The 18,960-nt window shown below is 39.3% G+C and overlaps 2 protein-coding genes across 10 annotated transcripts in view; both read right to left on the bottom strand.

The window, feature by feature from the left end:
* Positions 1-15,605, bottom strand: part of LOC127447851 (GTPase IMAP family member 7-like) — a 54,318-nt gene extending 38,713 nt beyond the window's left edge. For 3 of the 9 annotated variants that reach the window (XM_051710107.1, XM_051709976.1, XM_051710059.1), the window contains exon 1: positions 15,553-15,605. The gene's annotated coding sequence lies outside the window, so the exon portion shown is untranslated. Of the gene's footprint in view, positions 1-15,149; positions 15,220-15,534 lie in introns of those variants that run through there. The other 6 variants (XM_051710135.1, XM_051710070.1, XM_051710007.1 and 3 more) reach the window with 5 other exon arrangements.
* LOC127447719 (uncharacterized) lies at positions 7,608-15,143 on the bottom strand. Its single transcript, XM_051709764.1, has 4 exons — positions 14,373-15,143; positions 12,695-12,779; positions 11,578-11,641; positions 7,608-9,952 (listed from the first exon to the last, which is right to left on the bottom strand). Exons 1-4 carry the CDS (start codon positions 14,436-14,438, stop codon positions 8,281-8,283), a joined length of 1,887 nt encoding a protein of 628 aa, XP_051565724.1. The 5' UTR covers positions 14,439-15,143; the 3' UTR covers positions 7,608-8,280.
* Positions 15,606-18,960: the final 3,355 nt, after the last annotated feature.

Raw genomic sequence — 18,960 nt, forward strand, 5'->3', positions numbered from 1 at the left:
CCTTCTTCATCTCGGCTGGAGGGACAGGTTCTATTGTGCCCTTCCGTAGGAGGGTAGCGATCTCCGCGCAAGGTAGCAGCGTTTTCGTCTTTCACCAAGGTGAAGTGGACACCGATGAACCTGGACGGATGCCCGGCGAAGTGAATTGCGCAGCCGAGTCGGACGGTCCGGACCAGCCCTCGTGACGGATTGTAAAGCGCAAGCCATGCGTCCAAGTTCCGTGCAAGGGGGACCAAAGGGACAACGTCATTGGATGTACCGGCAGGTGGGGCGCCAAACCTGCCAAATGGAGTGGTGGACGGTGGTCATGATGACGGCCGTACACACCAGATACGTGACCCAGGGAACAAGGAAACCGCTCTTGCTGAGCTCTTGAGTACTGCAGTCACTTGGGCATGCAGCACAAAATGCAAAAGGTAACAAAAAGATGAAGATCTGCTTACCAGCTCCAGAGCAGCGGGTTTCGTTGTACCTGGGTCGCCCGTCTCAAGGGCGCTTTGAAGACTTTCACGGATTCTGGGCGGCCGTGAGACGGGTGGCGTCTGCTTTCTGCGGTGGGCTCCACGCCGGGGCCGGGCCGAAGGGGCGGGCTGCGGTGGAGCCAGTGCAGTCACTGCAGGGGGATGCCCTTGGCGATGAGTAGACGGGGTGCGGGATCTTGAGCCGCGCCGGGGCAGGATATGCCGGCTAGCATCCATCTACTGCTCTACCATCGAGAACTGCTGGGCAAAGTCCTCGACAGTGTCGCCGAATAGGCCTGCCTGGGAAATGGGGGCAGCGAGGAATCGTGTCTTGTCGGCCTCACCCATCTCGAACAGGTTGAGCCAAAGGTGGTGCTCCTGGACCACTAGTGTGGCCATCGTCCACCCGAGAGACCGCGCCGTGACCTCCGTCACTCGGAGAGAGAGGTCGGTCGCCGAGCGCAGTTCCTGCATCAATCCCAGGGCGGAACTACCCTCGTGCAGTTCCTTTAGCGCCTTGGCGGACTTGCAGGAAAGCCATGGCGTGCAGGGCGGAGGCGGCTTGTCCAGCGGCACCGTAGGCCTTGGCCGTCAGAGACGACATAAACCTACAGGCCTTGGACGGGGGCTTTGGGCACCCGCGCCAGGTGGCGGCGCTCTGCGGGCATAGGTGCACCGCGAGCGCCTTTATCCACCGGGGGATTGCCGAATAGCCCTTGGCCGCCCCACCATCGAGGGTAGTGAGGGCGGGGAAACTGAAAAGATCGGGACCGGGCAGTAAAAAGTGCCTCCCGCGACCATGTCAGCTCTTCATGCACTTCCGGGAAGAAAGGAACGGGGGCGGGGCGTGGCTTTCAGCGGCGCCTCGAGCCCAGGAACCAACCACCGAGCCGCGAGGGTTCAGGGAAGAGCGGTGAAATCCACTCTAACCGACGCGCGCGGCTGCCCGGGAAAGCATGTTGTCATCTCCGCGTCAGCCTGTGACTGGGCAATCGACCCCGAAGGGAGGAGCCCAGCTGATGTTTCCGACTGGACGAGCCCGCTCTCCGATGCTGCGCTGGAGAGCTCATCACTTTCGCGGGCTCCGAATAAGAGGTTGAACACGCCGTGAGATGAGCCGGCGGACTCACCCGGAAGCCCGATCGGGGTAGACGAGCGTGCTGGGGAATGGGAGGTCCGCGGGGGGATACCCGGTGGAGGCGGTCCCATTGGGGTCCCCAAATCGCCCCCAGTGCTAGCCGCGCTGGCCTCATATCCGTGGGTAAAAGGTCTGAGGCGGGTGGCTCGCTTTCTTACGAAGGCGAGCCGCAACCGCAACGTTGCCATGGACATATTCTCGCAATGAGAACATGACCATCCACGAACACTGTCTCCGCGTGAACAGTGCCCAGACACGAAAGACAGTGATCGTGACCGTTAGAAGGCGAGAGATAACGAGCACAACCAGGAACAACACACAATCGGAAAAGCATCTTTAAAAAGACGCGTCTTTAAAAAGACGTTCCATGTGTGCGCTCTTTTAGAGAAATATATACTCTTTTAGAGGGGAAAAATGCTCTTTCAGAAAATATACTCTCTAGTTTTTCTGCCGAAGCGCCCAGGGGCGTTCTCTGCAGTGCACCAGTGCAGAGGAGGGAGAAGCCGCTGAAATGCGCCGTCAGATCCAGCAGAGGTGAATGAACAGTAGTATTCAGCTCAATGAGCATGACCGTTTGGCTCCGAAGAGAAAATCTGAATGAGTGGTTGCATACCAGCTCCTTTTATACCCGTATGTCTGGGGGAGTGGCATGCAAATACCACTCGCCAATTTTCATTGGCCTTTTATCAAAGACCAGAGGTGTCTCGGGCTCCCAAGTGTGACCCCTAGTGTCACTACATCGACACCAACGTCGAGTGAGTGACAGATAGGGAAACACAGATAACTGTTTCCTTAAGGACATAGGGCAATGACGTTTGAAATTCTTTGGATTAAATTTCAGAGTCTGTGCTGCCATCTACTGGAAAATGTATACTAGTCATCCTAACTGAACTTTCGGATGGGTTGGGTGAAGACGAAATTCCCACTTTTTTACTGCCATCTAGCAGAAACATGGCGGTACTGTGCACGTGCACGCTAAAGGGGTTCGGCTTCAGCCGGACAGTCGGAATTAGGCACAACAGAACTCGTGCCTCGATTGGACTTGTTTATTTAATAATGCTGCATCAATTGTGATAAGACATGCTGGTGTTATGGAAGTTGCCATCTTCGATATGTACTTCGGTCACTGTCACTATAAGGTTACAAGTGTTAGAATACAGCTGTGAATTCGGTTGTTCGTTCATACAGACAGTATTTGAACTGCTACTGTAAGATGTTTTATGAAAAAGATATTTCAAGACTCACCTGTAAGTAAATACATTTGTTAATCCCAAACACTGAACGTAGCCTCTGTGATGCAGCATTATGATCATCAACAGACGCACGTGAGCGTCATGAGTCATGCGCGAGCGGCATACAAAATGAACAGACATTTTACTAAAGTCATGTCAAGTCAATTTATTTGTGTAGTGCTTTTCACAACAGGCGTTGTTTCAATGAGCTCTACATGAAATTATGCTATAACAGAGAATGAATGAATATAATGACAATATTAGTTATTTATGTTTAGATCTATTAGTGGTTAAATTAGTAAACTAAGTGTTGTGGGTCAGTGGTTAAACAAAATGGTTTTGTATGAACTGTAAGTTTTAGTGTTAAAGTTCTTGAAGTCATCCTGAATTAACTGAGGAAATACACGTAAATGCATTGTCCTTTGATTTTGGCCGATGAAGGCTTTTGTTAGTGGTTAATTTATTTTCTATGTAGTTTTTTTTTTTAAAGAGTGTTGTTCCTTCTTTGACCAAGACAGTTTGGCCCATATATTTTTATTGACACCCACCCGAAAGTAGTTTCCTGGCTACACACTTGGTTTCACCTATTTTAATAATTATTTATTTAAACAATGATTCAGAACAAGACATGGATTGTAGATTTATTGACGTTTAGGGCTGCACAAAGGATATCAGTATATACTCTAAGAGGAGATTGTTACACGTTAGGGGAACATTAGTAAGATGTTAGGGGAACGTTCTCCGAACCTGCAGGAAACTTTCTATTTCCGTAAAGAGAACTTTCCTGGTGAACCAAGAGAGAACGTTAGAATGTCCGTATTGGGAACCAAAAATTGTTCACTGGGTATGTCATATCAGTGCCTGAATAAACAATATCCATTACAAGTTTTAGTCCAAAGTGTCCACATTTAGAGATAAATGCTCATATGTTTCATCTGTTCTGCTAAATTGTGTGACAGGTAAAGCATTCAACTGTGATAACTTTCAGAAAGCTTGATGGCACTAGAGCGTTATTTTTGGCAAGCATTTAGCTATCAATCAAAATTTGATATCATTTATTTAATTGTTCATTTGTCTTACTCCCATTTTAGCATTTTTGTTTTATCTGTCATTTAGTCTTAATTCATTTACTCTTGATCATTGTTTTATTGTTCCATTGTTTGCATTAAATTTGCTATTACCAGTCTGTAAACTTACCTTTTCATTACTTTGCACGGTTACTGTGTTAGGCCATGAAGTATACAATTGTTTAATAATTTTTGTTAAATCTCAAGTTCATCAGTAAGATCAACAGCACCAGCGCAGACGCTGGTAATGTACAGCTAAAGCAGGAACAAGTGCAGACCACAGTAATGTAGTGCCAGCAAGTGCCCTGCCAACTGACCCTGCAGACTGACCTAATTTTCTGTTTCCTTTTATTTACTGAAAATTGGCACCTTATGTACCCTTGACATATTGTCAGTATAAAAAAATAAATAAATACTAATGTTCCTTAAAATTAACTCAATGTATGTTGTTTGTTTACTATGAAACTGCTCTTTGAGACAGGTTTAAGGAGTGGGGGGTTGGTTCTGGGGGGTTACAGACACACTAACGGGCCCCACACAAAGTTTTGCTTAGGGCCCCCAAAAGACTAGGACCGGCACTATGTATATACAATATATATATATATATATATATATATATATATATATATATATATATATATATATATATATATAATGTTTAGTGCAATAATCAGTCCTTGATGATCACTGTCAGGAAATGGTGTTAAAAGATCAAATTTAAAAAAACTCACATCAATTTGTTTTTCCTCTTCAACAAGAATAAAAACAGAAGTTGAAGAGGTATTTTATGAGCCACACATTAAATTATGTTATGTATTTTACCCTTTTTATTTTCCCATAAACTGATTGGTGCTGCTGCTCCAGGGTGGAGGCATTGTTCTGAATGGTAAAGATGAATAGTAAAACTGTTTGGCTTTATGTTGTCAAACAGGTTTTGCCAGACAATCTTGATAAAGGGGAGACAACTGCTAGTATGGTATTATGTAATATATATATTGTAAGACTGGCAAAAAATTGTCTGCATCACTTCCGGGAGAGTCAAAGAACTCTGTGAGAACCAACGTCATAAAACTCTCACACAGAGGAACAGCTCCACTTGAGAAAACACACCCCACTGATTAGGGACCATAAAACGCAAACCACACTCACATCTGCTCTCTCTCTCACCTCAGGTCACTTTAAGGACACTAGAAAAACTAAGTTATGACTTATGCTGTTCTGTAATGTAAAAGGTTTTCTGATCATACATGTTTGGTATTATTCAAGAGGTCTCAGTTCAACTGGTAAAATGGTCTCATTCCCTTTCAGAAAAGTCAAATCACAAGTAAGATTTAATAATTTAGTAAAACACTGTATTCTATCAGGGGCATGACCCCTCCCAAATCTCTCACAGGGACCAAATGCTGTATGCAGATTAGGTGCATTATTTGTAAACATCAAACATCCAACTCAATCACAAGGTCTACTTACAACCCCCTAAATTGTAAACCAAATCCTAAATAACATCAAACACACACATCTGAAATAACAATAGAATCGTTTGGTACTTAAGGAAGGATGGCAGAGGAGCTCAGGGTCTCTGTAGCCAGATGACTCACACAGAAAACATTGTGTGTCATTTTTTAAATCTACCAGGAATCTGTATTCAGATCTCCCACACAATTGCTGTGCGTAATAACCGAGAATCTATAGAAGAACTTAGCCAAGTAGAATTAAACAGGAATACTAAGAGTAGGACTGAGAATCTGTAAAACAGAACTTAACTGACTGGGGCTAAACGGTGAGTCGAGAATCTATACTGATCTTAGCCAAATAAGACTAAATGGATAAAGCCAAGAACCTATAGGGACTTAGTCTAAAACTTACTAATATCTGAAACTGATGAATTTGTAGTTAAAGGACCTGCATCCGGCTGGCACAGGACCCAAATAACATTGAAATAACAAATGCAGTCTAGAAGAGAGAATTAATAAAAATAATAAGATACAAAACTTAAATTCAGAGCATAGATACATCAACGAGTTTTTTCATAATTGGAGTCAGATGAAATAAAGAAAATAATTAATGATAAGATTAATAAAACCTGGAACTCAAATCAAATAATCAAAGTATTATTTAATGCGCACGATAAGACAGAACACGCAGGAGACCTTCAGCCACGACATTGGATACTGTCCTTGGGCCAGTGGGTGGCCTCCCCCTTACGATATTCACTTTATTTCAATAGTGCAAATATTAATGTATTAAATATTTGCCTTATATAATCACTTGATCAGGAATGCCAGACTTTTTGAATTTGGTTTTAGCAGTAAGTGTAGGAAAGTTTTATTTATTTGACTTGGCAGAATCACTGTCTGAAGGAGTTTGCTGTTTTTTTTTGCTCATTCTTTTAGAAACAGTTTTTATCCCCCTTTGGCATAGTTCACTATATATACACTTATTAAGCATTTGGGCACTTAAGACAGAAGTTTGTTAAGTTTAGCAAGCAAAATTTCTCTCCATTCATTTATTATCTATTCTATCTGTTTAGGTCTTCAGGTGTGCAATTGGCTGGGGCCTTCAGTGCCGTATTTTGAGCTTCATAATGTGCCTCTTATGTACGAATAAAACAGTTTTTATTTTTTTTTATTTTTATTTTTTTACAATGACTGATGAGAAAAGGATTCACACTGAAAAGAACAGAGACAATAATTACACAATGATGACTAACATTTTATTGATATTATAGTTTCATTTTCTGTTAAAGAATAATTTTCTGTAAAGCTGCTTTGAAACAATGTGTGTTGTGAAAAGCGCTATACAAATAATAAAAAAACGACAATAAATGAAGATAAGTTGCCATTTTCTTTAAACATGAAGAGAAGAGGGTGTAAAAATGCGGCAAAACTTGTCAAATGCATGCATTTCAGCTTATGAACAATGACTGATTACACAAATGCATAAAGCAAACTAATAGACAAAAAAAAAAGACTGACTATCCCATGGAGATCAGACATAGTTGGCAAACATGGACAGAATTAATTATTTTACTAACATAAACAACACTTTTCCTGTGTGCTTCCCTGTGAGCACAAGCTCCATGTGTGACTTGATCGATCTGACCAAATTTAGACACGTGAGTAATGGGTTCTTCCACAGCATTTAACACAATTTCAATTTTTTTTTAATTTCTTTTTTTTTACATAATAATATTTCATTTTCATTGAAAGAACGAATCTGTTTTAGTAATAATCAAAGGTCAAAATCCACTTGGCTCATAAATCTGATGGGGCAAGTGCTCAGTTTGAATGGCATGACATCTCTGTCTGGATCTAATTATTCTTATCATTAACATGATTAGATGATCGAACATATGTCATTATTTTGTATTTGTTAATCGGCTTACATAGAATGAGACAGATGAAAAACCTTCAGTACATCTACAGTACACTGCTCAAGTTCAACATCAAGTTTAGCCTGTCGTTCCACTTCCTCACATCCAGATGACACTGCCTTAAAATTGAGCTGCATTCCTTTTATCATTGTTTAATCCATAACATGCTCTTCGGATTTATTTAAAGATTAAAAAAAAGACATGTATCCTCTCTGGGTTACTCGTGTCACTATTACAAATGACCCAGCAACAAAAGTACTTAAACACATATTGCTTCCATAGGCTCTCATTGGAAAATAGCAAATACATGTCAGAGTAATGGCAGAAGGGCAACAGTTGCTAAGACAGGATTGGTAAGAAGCAGGGACAGGGCAAGAAGGGTGGCAGCTGCCATCCTAAAAATGAGCTTTGCCACCCCACTTGCCACTCCAACACGACCCGAAACATTCTGCACCCCCACCCACCCCCCTCGCTCTGACATTTGGCAGGACACAGCATTACTCCACAGCCGACAACCTCCCCCCAACACAACCCCCACCCGGCCGGACTGAAATCCTACGCAGAAAACACTGCAACACCCCTCCACCCCTGGCAAAAAATCCTGGACACGCCTCTGGTCAGAAGCACTTTTAAGGTGGGGCTTAGCGAAGGGTCAATTAATATTGATCCAAACAAAGTGTGTGTGATTCCTTTTAGGCCATAACTCTGAGCCTAATTATTATTATTATAATTTTTTGTAAAATAAAATATACATGGTATTTCTATGTATTTTTTATCCATTTGCAACCAACAATCCTCTATTCTATTCTATTCTATTCTATTCTATTCTATTCATAATCTTTTCACAGGTAGACTATAACTAAATTAATGCTTAATTGAGTGTTTCGAATAAAATCCAAATAACCGATAAAGTGTCAGTTACATGGCTGTGAAATAATTTTTTTTTTTAACAGTCTCAAGAAACATCCGTTCTGCTTTTTCATCTTGTCTGTAAAATATTTGTTTAATTTTATTCCTTTTTAACAGAGAAATAATTGGCAAATTGGTAAAATTTTCGGCCACTAAATTCTCTCAGGTGATGTAAAGCCCCCTTATTTTTATCCTCATCTGCAGCTTTTCTCAGATCCTCCAGGTTCTTCATCCATTCCTCTCTTCCCTCCTCCTCCAGTCTGGGAATCAAGAAATCCAGATACTGTAGAGTGAACGCGCTGTCTGCTTTCAATGCAATCTTACTCAGATTCATGATGGTGCTGTAAGCTTCATTCACCAGGTTGGACTTTTCTTTTTCAATTTCTGCCAGCCGTCTGCTATTTTTTTCCTCTATGTCTGTTTTCTCCTCATACAGTTTCATGTTGCTTTCATGTTCCCTTTTAATCTTTTTATATTTGTCTTTGTCAAATCTTGTCAAAGGCTTGTCACCAGTGCGTTCATACTCCTTTTCCAGATCATTAAATGTCAGAGTGACTTTCTTTGTCTTTGACACATATTTTTTGTTCTCTTTGACATGTTTGGTGTAATGACACTTCCCTGTACACACAGTACAGTAGCTGTTTAACATGACTGAACACATTGAGAGATTATTGGGAGAAACCCACCAGCAGTAGTTGTGACAGTTCTCCTCACAGACAGTGCAGCAGGTCGCATAACTGCTCCACCACCATTCATTCTCAATGGAGACTTTTTCTTTGTAAACTCTGTTGACTGTAAACTGAAAGTTTTCACAATTCTTTATTTTTTCCCTGTTCTCTTTAAGCACTTCCTGAATCTCACTCAGTTCTTTCATTTTTAACTCCTTCTCAGTGATTTGCTCATTCAGGTTGGAGATACAGGCCTCAAGTCGTTTCCGCTCTTTCAGAACTTCTAATGTCATCTGGACACTTTTTCTGTTGTTTTCTTCCAGTAGTGACAATAATTCGTCCATACTTTCCTCTCCCAGTTCCCAAGCTGATTTAAAAACACGCTTATACCGTTTGTCTCTTTTCTCTTTCTGACAGTTGTTGAATAAGAAATGAACAGGCTGATTTTCTTCATCTCTTCTACAGGGGATCTTAGCTTTGTTAATTGCATTTATTGCATTTGTAGGTGGTCCTCCATCTGAATGTGTGAGTAAGCACACAATGTTGTTCTCTATATCTCGACCAAACAGAGACAGAACTGAGTGGAAGATGTAAAACTCTTTTCCAGAGAGACGATTCTGAGATGCCTTCATCACAAAACAAACTGCGTCAATAAACTTTATCCCAAACTCACTTGAAAATAATTTGGCCAGATATTCAGCAATCTCTCCATCTTTCTCAAATCCTTCAGTGGCTGCATATCCTGGAGTATCAATAATGGTGAGAGATATTGGGTTCTCATCATCAAACACCTCATAGACAGTGATTGCAGATGTCTGGGATTTAGTTTGATCTTTGTGTTCTTGTTCTTCTGTGATCTCATAATACTTTTCATCCTTAAACTTCACCCCCAGTAAATAGTTGACCATGGTGTTGATGATGGTGGTCTTACCAGTACCGGTTTCTCCCACTATCAGTATGATTTTGTTTTGCTTGCTTCTGTCTTTTTTCCCATATGTCCACAGTCTGACCTTTCCATCAGTCCCATCAAAGTTTATTCTTGCCGTGTTTAGACGGTACTGTGCTGGAGGGCCGGGATTAATTAGACTGGCATCATCATGCGATCTGCAGAAATGATAAATGAGCACTAAGATGTTATGATTTTAATCAAAAGGTGTTTTAACATAGTGTGTGATTGTTTTTTTTTTCTTGTTTAATTTCAAGAAAAACACTAATAGTCTATTAAATTGTATATACGTAATACATATTTGAGTCTTATACAGAACCTCTAGAAGTTCATGACAGTTGATCTTATAACATCTAGACTGTATAATTGTGATGGAGGTACAGTGTGTGTGTGTGTGTGTGTGTGTGTGTGTGTGTTACACATTCTCAGATTATGAAGGACAAGATTTAACCCTGCCATCCTGAGGCATTGGCCGAATTGCATTTGCATGGTATGTAAGAACAAAACATTATTTTCGAAGCAGGGTTGACTTTGAATGTCAAGTTATTTCTGTCCATGCTTATATGAAGAGAGGGACCACACTGTTTTTAGTGTATGCAGTGATAACTGACTAAAAATGGTTCAAGGAACAAAAGAGAAATTTTTAGCAGAACGTAATCGAAATCCGGAACAAAGTGATTTTCAATTGTTCCGTAGTAAAAATGTTATTTTTAAGTGCTGGTAACCGGTTATTACCAGATAATTTTGTTCCAATATTATTATTTTTTTTCCATGAAACTACAGGCCAAAGGGTCTATCACAGTATATTTTTGGAACTACACCACTTCATGTTGTGCATAAATATGAAACATGTGCTGTGATCCTGATGGAAACTGCTGTATCACACATTTCTTTGCCTAATTGCCCGTTGTGGATGTTGCATTTTGTGAATGAAGACCTTTTTAACAAATATGTATAATTACTACATATACATGCACAGCTAATCCAGATACAAGGAAAACATTATTAGAGGTAAAAGTAAATTTCTCAGTTGTTTCTGAATTATTGTTAGATATGATGCATTAATACAGATTTGATGCTGCCGGGTTTTGACTCAGAATCAGATCTGTAATTAAAATTATACTTGACAGTTAATTAACTGCTTGTTATGATTTCTATGCCGATAAATTCACCACACAGGAAAAATATTTTGGTGAGGCAAATTCCCGGATATCTGATGCGGAAGGCGCACGAGGCGTTAAGGACATGCTTATTAATATTATTAATTAATATTACCCAAACCCCTATCTAAACTTAACCAATCTGTAGTGTAAACATGATAGCAAGCTGTTGTGTGTGACAGAAGCAAGTAATTGTTGCATATTAGATGGAAACAATGTCCAGTGACGTCATTGGCTGTAGTGAAAATCGTAGGAATTCAAACGAGTGCAGTCACATGATATCATACGAATTAGCCAAATTTAGAAAAGCTGTACAAATCCTGATGATTTCGCCGTGAGAGTGTGTTGGCCTATCACACGTATTTCAGGCTCTGGCTCAGATGCACTTTTGAAATTTAGGAGCATAATCAGTAAAGTACACGCTAGTTATTGCCGTTGGGAGATTGGTCATGTAATCAAGAATGTAATCATGTAATAAAATGTAACTGTAATTTGATTATGCCCTGTTATAGTGGACTCGTTTTTATTTTTTCCAGTGGAAGCAATGCCAGAATATTTTTTATCCATCATACATTTACATGCAGTACATCTTGGGTAGATTGCACATGAACTGTGATACTAACCTGTTAAAATGTGCATGATCAGACTGGTAGATACCCGTCTCTCTGGTCTTGTTCCACATTGTCTCTGTAAGGTGTAATAAAGATCATATGTGCTTTAGATTTATTATAGTAATATATTTATATATATATATATATATATATATATATATATATATATATATACACAAAAATATTATTTTCGAAATGTTCATGTCACAGTGTACTAGGTTAGAGAGGTCAGTTTGTTTATTTAAAACTAGAAAATCTGATGAGAATTTTAAGGTTCATCTCTATCATCTCACATTTATTTTTTATGAAACAGTTGGTTAGGTCAAGGTTTATGATTTACTAGGTTAGAGAGGTTGGTTTGTTTATTTAAATCTCCACAGAGCATTAAAGGTATAGTTCACTCAAATTAAATTTATCTCATCATTTACTTACTTTCATGTTCATTACTCACTTTCTTCTGCAGAACACAAATGAAGATTTTTAGAAGAATATTTCAGCTCTGTAGGTCCATACAATGCAAGTGTATGGTGATCAGAACTTTGAAGCTCCAAAAAGCACATAAAGGCAGCATAAAAGTAATCCATATGACTCCAGTGGTTAAATCTGTCTTTTGAAGAGAACTAATCCGTTTTGGGTGTAACTCCTTTTTCACTAAATTTTGACATCAGCAGTCTCCTTGGCAATCATGATTTCAAGCTCGTTTACATTTCACTGTGCTCATGCGTCAAGAACTAGGAAGTGTAATTGAGTTTAAATCATGATCGTGCCAAGACTCTGCAGTGGCAAGACGTACAGTGAGAAAGGAGTTATATTTTGGTCGTTCTCACACAAAACTGATTAGATTGTTTCAGAAGACATTGATTAAATCACTGGAGTCACATGGATTACTTTTATACTGCCTTTATGTTCTTTTAGGAGCTTGAACATTTGGTCACCATTCACTTGCATTGTATGGACAAACACACATCATGTCTCCATTGGAAGACTTTTATTTGTGGTCCACGGAAGAAAGGTAGTCATAAAAGTTTGAGACAACAAACTGTAAAGATGAGTAAATTATGAGAGGATTATCATTTTTGAGTGAACTTTAATGTTGTTCAAAAATGAATCATGTAATTTACTGACTTACGGTTCAAAGAAGGAGGTTCTTCAATGCTGTGATCTGAGGCACTGCTGTCGCCACTGGAGTTACTGTCATTGGTATGTTGATACATCTTTAGGAAATAAAAATACTTCCTCGTAAGATATCAATCATTTGTATTTATTAAATATTGTTGATTGTTAATGGGGGGGTTCAAAGAATCACATTAATAAGAAAATATAGATTCATAAGAAGCCAGACGTCATTCAAAGGTTGTTGTTGTCCTCAAAATTTTTTCAACTTGTGAAACTTTACGTTTCTGTTTCATATAACCTTATATAAATCACAGTATATTGTGTATTATATCTGCTGTAAATAAATTTTTTTGGAGTAATTTTGAAACCAGGTTATTCTGTTTTAACAGTCAGTTACATTGCTGTAACTTTCTCATTTCAATATATTTTTTTTTTCCAAGTTCATCCAAAGAAACCCAATAATCTTTCATACAAGTCTATAATTTAACAAAACAATTAATTACAAAAATAATTTAACAGTTTCATCAGTTGAATGTAATAAGTGGTGCCTTTTATCAAAGACTAAGGAAACTGACTTTCCTGGAAAATGAAAAGTGATTGAATGGATTATTTTTTCCTCAAAACTTATATTTTTAATTATTCAAATATTACAATTTTAATTATATCCACTCCTATGCATTTCTGTGTCAGCATATAGTCTGGGTTTGCAATCTCTCACGCGTCGTACATCAAAGGCAACGCTTCACAAGTCGCAACAACACTTATTATGTGTCCAGCGACATATTTCGGCTTCAAATGGCATGTGTAGTTAACAGTGAGTGGAGGTTCACAACATTAATTTATTAAAGTGTAAACACATTGGCAGAGCTGCACCGACTCTTATTCAGCCTGACAAAATTAAGGCCATACAGAAGATGGTGCGGTTTGACCAATCAGATGAAAGAAGCTGTGGATTTCCTTCATCTTTACTTTCATTATTATTAAAAACATTGCGGTAGCATTTTATGGTAGCATTCGTGCATGGTGGTATGGTTTGACCTGTTGATTTGTAAATACTCAGTGATAAGATCATTGTAGGTAAACAGTGTGTTTGCCATTAGGTACTTTCCAAAGGATAGTAGTGATCTACAGATCTACAGAGGTTGGATGGTGCGGCAACTGCCACCCTAAGAAAAAGCATTGCCACCCCATCAGTTTCTGTGTGATACCAAATATGTAATAAACAGAAAGTCACTATGACATTTAATGAACAGCATTTGGTATACCAATTTATAAAATGTAAATGTAAGTATATTTTAGTTCATGCTGATATTATGTAATAGTTTATTTACTTTATGTCGAACTGTCTCAACTCTAACCGAATGCATAAATGACTACAGTGGTCCTTTACTAATGCTGCCGATCACATGTTCGGCCACTGTAGTGCATACATGGTGATTCTGCAACTGACAGGCATAGCTGCCAAGTCCTTTAACTTGTAGAGTTGTAGAGTAACTTGTAGACAACTTCTGTTGTCACTGTGATTGTCAAATAATAAACACCATGAGTGTTCAACATCACATACACCAGAGATGTGTTCATTAGAGCGATAAAGCCATTATTAGCACCAAAAGTCCTTAAATGAAGACATAAAGTTTTGTTCACCCCCAATAAGCGTATTGCACCGAAGTAGATCACTAGAAAGCATTTACTTGAAAGTGTCTCAACCCCGTCACTGCAGGAAAAACGGTTATTTCTCCTGTAAATATTGTTGTCATGATGAGTACATACTGTATCTCTCATGAGCTATCCGAGAGACTGGACAGATTCGCGCCATGTTGAAGTGAGATAGTGAGCGCGCATGTTTGATTGACAGACAGCGCGTGGGCACGCACGTAGACCGACCGCCGCTCTCATAACATCAGACATGCTCAGATATTATTATTTTTTTTTTTTTGTAACATCTTGCAGTTGAATTCCCTCTTTAATGTGATTCAGCAATGTAGAGAACTAGCGTAAATCCTCGTGAAAATGGACACAATTCATACAGATTTGATTCGCTGCTGATAAATATATTTCTGATGATGATATCATAACGCGGGCCACGTGTTGAGTAGCTGCTTTATACTGTTTCAATCTTGTCCGAGTCGTTCGTTCTTTTGTCACGTGACAGACGTACGTGCATTGCGTATACGGCGGTCACGTGACAAAAGAACAAACGATTCAGACCAAAAGACTCGAGAGGTGAACTAATCATTTCTGTTTCCTGTACAGCGCCTGTTCGGTTTTCACGTAACAAACGAACGCAGGTTGCGCAATGCACATGCGCGGCCGAGACAAGATGAACGAATCACTCTCTGAGATACTCGTTCTTCTGAGTCACATATATGATTCGTTCAAAATGAACGAATCGCTCATGAACGACTAGTTTACACTAAGAACAGATAATAAAGTGAGAAAAAAAGAAAAGAATAAAAAATGATGCTTACCACTTTGGGGATAGTTAGTTGTAAGTTACAGGTTGTAATCATAAACACTGCAGCAATTCATCAAGTCCTGCTTAGAAAAACATTTAAAGCACGTTCACTTTTTTACTTTTACTTTCACTTTACTTTCAAGTGATGGCGCACAACAGAATAAACTGCTCAGTCAAGCGAACAGTTGATTTAATACACAACAGAAGAGAAAAAAAGCCTCTGAAATGAATGATAACTAAAAGAAAACAACAAGATCCCAAAATAAAACGATTCAAATGAAAAGGTGCACACTCTAATAAAACACACATGCGTTTTCACCCAGCAAACGGGTTCCGTTAGTAAAAATCCCATATTTTTTTTCTAAAGACAAATTCATTTTTAACAATAACTTATAAACCTTTAAAGACAGATCTACCGTGAGCTCCGAGGTTGTTAGTCCGTTGTATAAACTTCTGTTGAAGCCATCCGGAAGCGACCGCCCACTTCAGTGTAGGGATGAGCGGATCGATCCTGAAGTATCGATACTTCCGATACTGACGTTGTATCAAAAATATCGATCCTCGCACCGAAATATCGAAAATATTTTTTAAACCAGGGCTATTATTATTTGGTTACCACGAACAATAATCATAAGCTTCTAAGTGAAATAAAAAGGATTAGGCTATATTAGCAAATACTTGTGCATGATGGGAACTGTTTCTTCTTCCACTCATCTTAACATTCATAAATGCTGAAAGACACAAGCAGACAAGTGCTTGTGCCATCACAAGACTCGTTCAAACAAGAGGGATCAGTGTCTTGTAGAGGTAATGATAGACAATCAGAGAAACAGCTTCTGGTCGTGTAGTCTAAGGCAGTGGTTCTCAACCTTTTTGACTACAAGCCCCCCACTGTCCTAGACAATATTTGAAGGCCCCCTCGACCGAAACTAGACGTGTCTGATTAAAATAATTAACCACTGATCATTTTTGATTCTAGAAGTTTCAGAAAGAGTCTGTTTATAATTTGTAGGCATACATCTTAAAGTATTTTTTAGCATTTTAATTAAGTAGGATTATTTTAATTATTTTAATATTTCTTATTAAGTCATCTTGGAAGTGTGCTGAGGCCCCCTAGTGGGTCCCGGCCCCCTGGTTGAGAACCACTGGTCTAGGGCATACGCCATATGCCCTCCTATCTTTCTTAGGTTTTTGCGTATGCCCACCTGAAACAAGTGATGATACGTGTGGCTGCCAGAACGAGTAGTCTTTTGACCCGGAACTTTTTCAATCTACTAACGCGATGCCGCAGCACCGTTGAGTGAATTGTGTGTGTGTGTGTGTGTGTGTGTGTATATATAATTTTTTTAAGTGTTCAAAGATTCTCTCTGAACGTGCACGGAGCTGCGGGAGTGCAACTGGTGGCACTGGCAAGACAGGCCGTCCGACTAAGCTGATCCACCAATCAGAACGTTCATTTCAGACGTGATTGGTTATTTGCTAACCAATAATATATTCAGTTTCAGGAAGGGGTGGGACATTTCCAGCGTCTGATGCTGATGCACAATCATCCATGGAATAACCATAATTTGCACTGTAAATGTATTTCCCTGCTAAACATAAATATATAATATTACTACAGTAATATTGTAGTAGTAACCATGGTTAATTGTTCGGTAACTATGGTTTAACTTAATCCCATGGTTAAATTATAGTCATTGCAGTGAAACCATGGTACATTTTTGTAAGGGTAAGCAAAACAGAAGTCTAATAATTTTCTGTTTAGGCTCACAAATGTAAAATAATAATAATAATAATAATAATAATAATAATAATAATAATAATAATGACTTGAATTATGACAAAAAATTATATTTTAAGTTACCCATTTTATCCCAAGAAATCAGTATCGACGATATTGGACTTTAAATTATTGGTATCGGATCGAAAAGAAAATAAGTGGTATCACCCTTCCTTACTTCAATGACGCAAACGAGTCGCTCTCCCTGCACTTATATATTTATGTATATTGGAATATTTCACAATAAACATAAACTATATTGTTCCTATACTTATGATAAACGACCTAAAATTAATAGTTTTATATATTTACACAGCTATATATTCGATCATGTCATTCGCAATGCTTCATGGGATTGTAGTTTGTGTCCTTGTGAAAGACGGTAAATTCACTGACTTGTACTTGGCGATGGATTAACCACCGGGCCGATTGGGCCGTTGCCCAGGGGCCTCTGAACCCAAGGGGCCTCGAGCTCTAAATCAGTTATTTATTTATTTTCTTTGAGATAAATCCATGTAAATGTCAGCCTTATATGAAATAGCATTTGTTATTCCGAATGCATGCTGAATAACAGCAGCGCGAGCACAGACACTCGAGTGCGCTCAAGGGAATCTGTGTCTCACAGGTGCAGCGCGTTTATTTGAAGGATTACAGAGAACAGCGTCTGATTTACAAAACGCTTCCAAACACAAAGATAAGTTGCAGTTTATCCTGGCTGCGTACAAAGCTGATGGTTTAAATTCATATAAGCAACAGAATGGAGGACTTTAAATGTTTAAGTCCTCCATGCATTTAATGTTTAATGAAAAAGCAAAAGATGCCTTAATACCCTAAACACTGTATGTGCACGGTAACTGTTTGTAATATTTGGTGAACCGTCAGAGTTCACGAACGGTTATTCTGTTATTTGTCAGGAGTCGGTACTCAGGAATAAAAACGTTATCTCAGATTAGCAGGGAATAAAGTAAACAGTGAGCTATGAGCCTAAATAGCACAATACATAGATCTTCAAATGATAAAATCACATTAACATAAATTATCTCTTCACTGCCTGCAACATAGTCGGCCTATTCTTAAAGGTGCAGTATGTAAGATTCAGAAACCCTTGTTATTAATGACACCTGTGGTCGTTAAGTGAACTGCAGCCTGCTACCTGTTGCTCATGCTCATTCACACACTACATAGGGACGCGAGTGAGCGAGCATCGGCCAAAACAATAGAAGTAACGTAAAAAGAGACTGAATGTGACCCACTGGCATCATGCTGACAGATGAGGTAGCATGATTAAAATTACACAGTTATGATTATTTTGCTACAAACTTTGAGACTAAACTAAAACTACTTAACAGCTAACATAGCATACTGATACACACATACAGCTACATACTACCAAACTATACCAGAAAGTTTACTGTTGCACTGCACTGTTATGTTGCACTATTGTATGTTTTGTATGTCATATGTTGTCCTACGATCAAGAAACCAGCATATTTGCTTGAATTAATCCTGTATAACTGACTTTTAGTATAAAGAGAAGATCGTTGAAATTATTTGAAAGTTACAAAGCAGGGTAGCTTGCAATTCGTCAGCGTTAGCAGGCAAGATCAAGTTAGCTAAAATTACACAGATCAATTCTTATGGCACTATATTTCACACTCTTTGCAGTTATGTAAGCTTACCTGTCCAATAAGAAGAACGCCAATTCAGGGTCAGTTTTGATCCCCAAAACCGAATGAAGGTCCCTTCAGGAATCAAATGCCCTGCCGATGTTCATTCTGGTTTTCGCTCGACCACGATCACGTTCCCGCTCAGCCAGACGGGATTCAGTGAACTGAATCGTAAAGGAACGTTTCGGTTACGTATGTAACCTCGGTTCCCTGAGATGAACGGATCGAGACATTGCATAAGCTGGTCGCACTATGGACTCAGAGTTTTTTGAGGTTCGAGCGATGCGCTCTTTGTCCCTTTGTCAGAAAATTCTGAGGAATGATGTGTCTGCACCCACTTATATACCGGATAGCTTTGTGCCTAAAAGGGCGGGGCT

Source organism: Myxocyprinus asiaticus, chromosome 1 (genome assembly GCF_019703515.2).
Source record: "Myxocyprinus asiaticus isolate MX2 ecotype Aquarium Trade chromosome 1, UBuf_Myxa_2, whole genome shotgun sequence".
In the NCBI taxonomy this organism is placed as follows: domain Eukaryota; kingdom Metazoa; phylum Chordata; class Actinopteri; order Cypriniformes; family Catostomidae; genus Myxocyprinus; species Myxocyprinus asiaticus.

Coding starts and splice junctions, on each gene's coding strand:
- LOC127447719 (XM_051709764.1), bottom strand. CDS start 14,438: ATGACAACAATATTTACAGGAGAAATAACCGTTTTTCCTGCAGTGACG. Junction 12,780..14,372: donor CGGGGTTGAGACACTTTCAA/GTAAATGCTTTC, acceptor TATTTCCTAAAG/ATGTATCAACATACCAATGA. Junction 11,642..12,694: donor AGAACCTCCTTCTTTGAACC/GTAAGTCAGTAA, acceptor TACACCTTACAG/AGACAATGTGGAACAAGACC.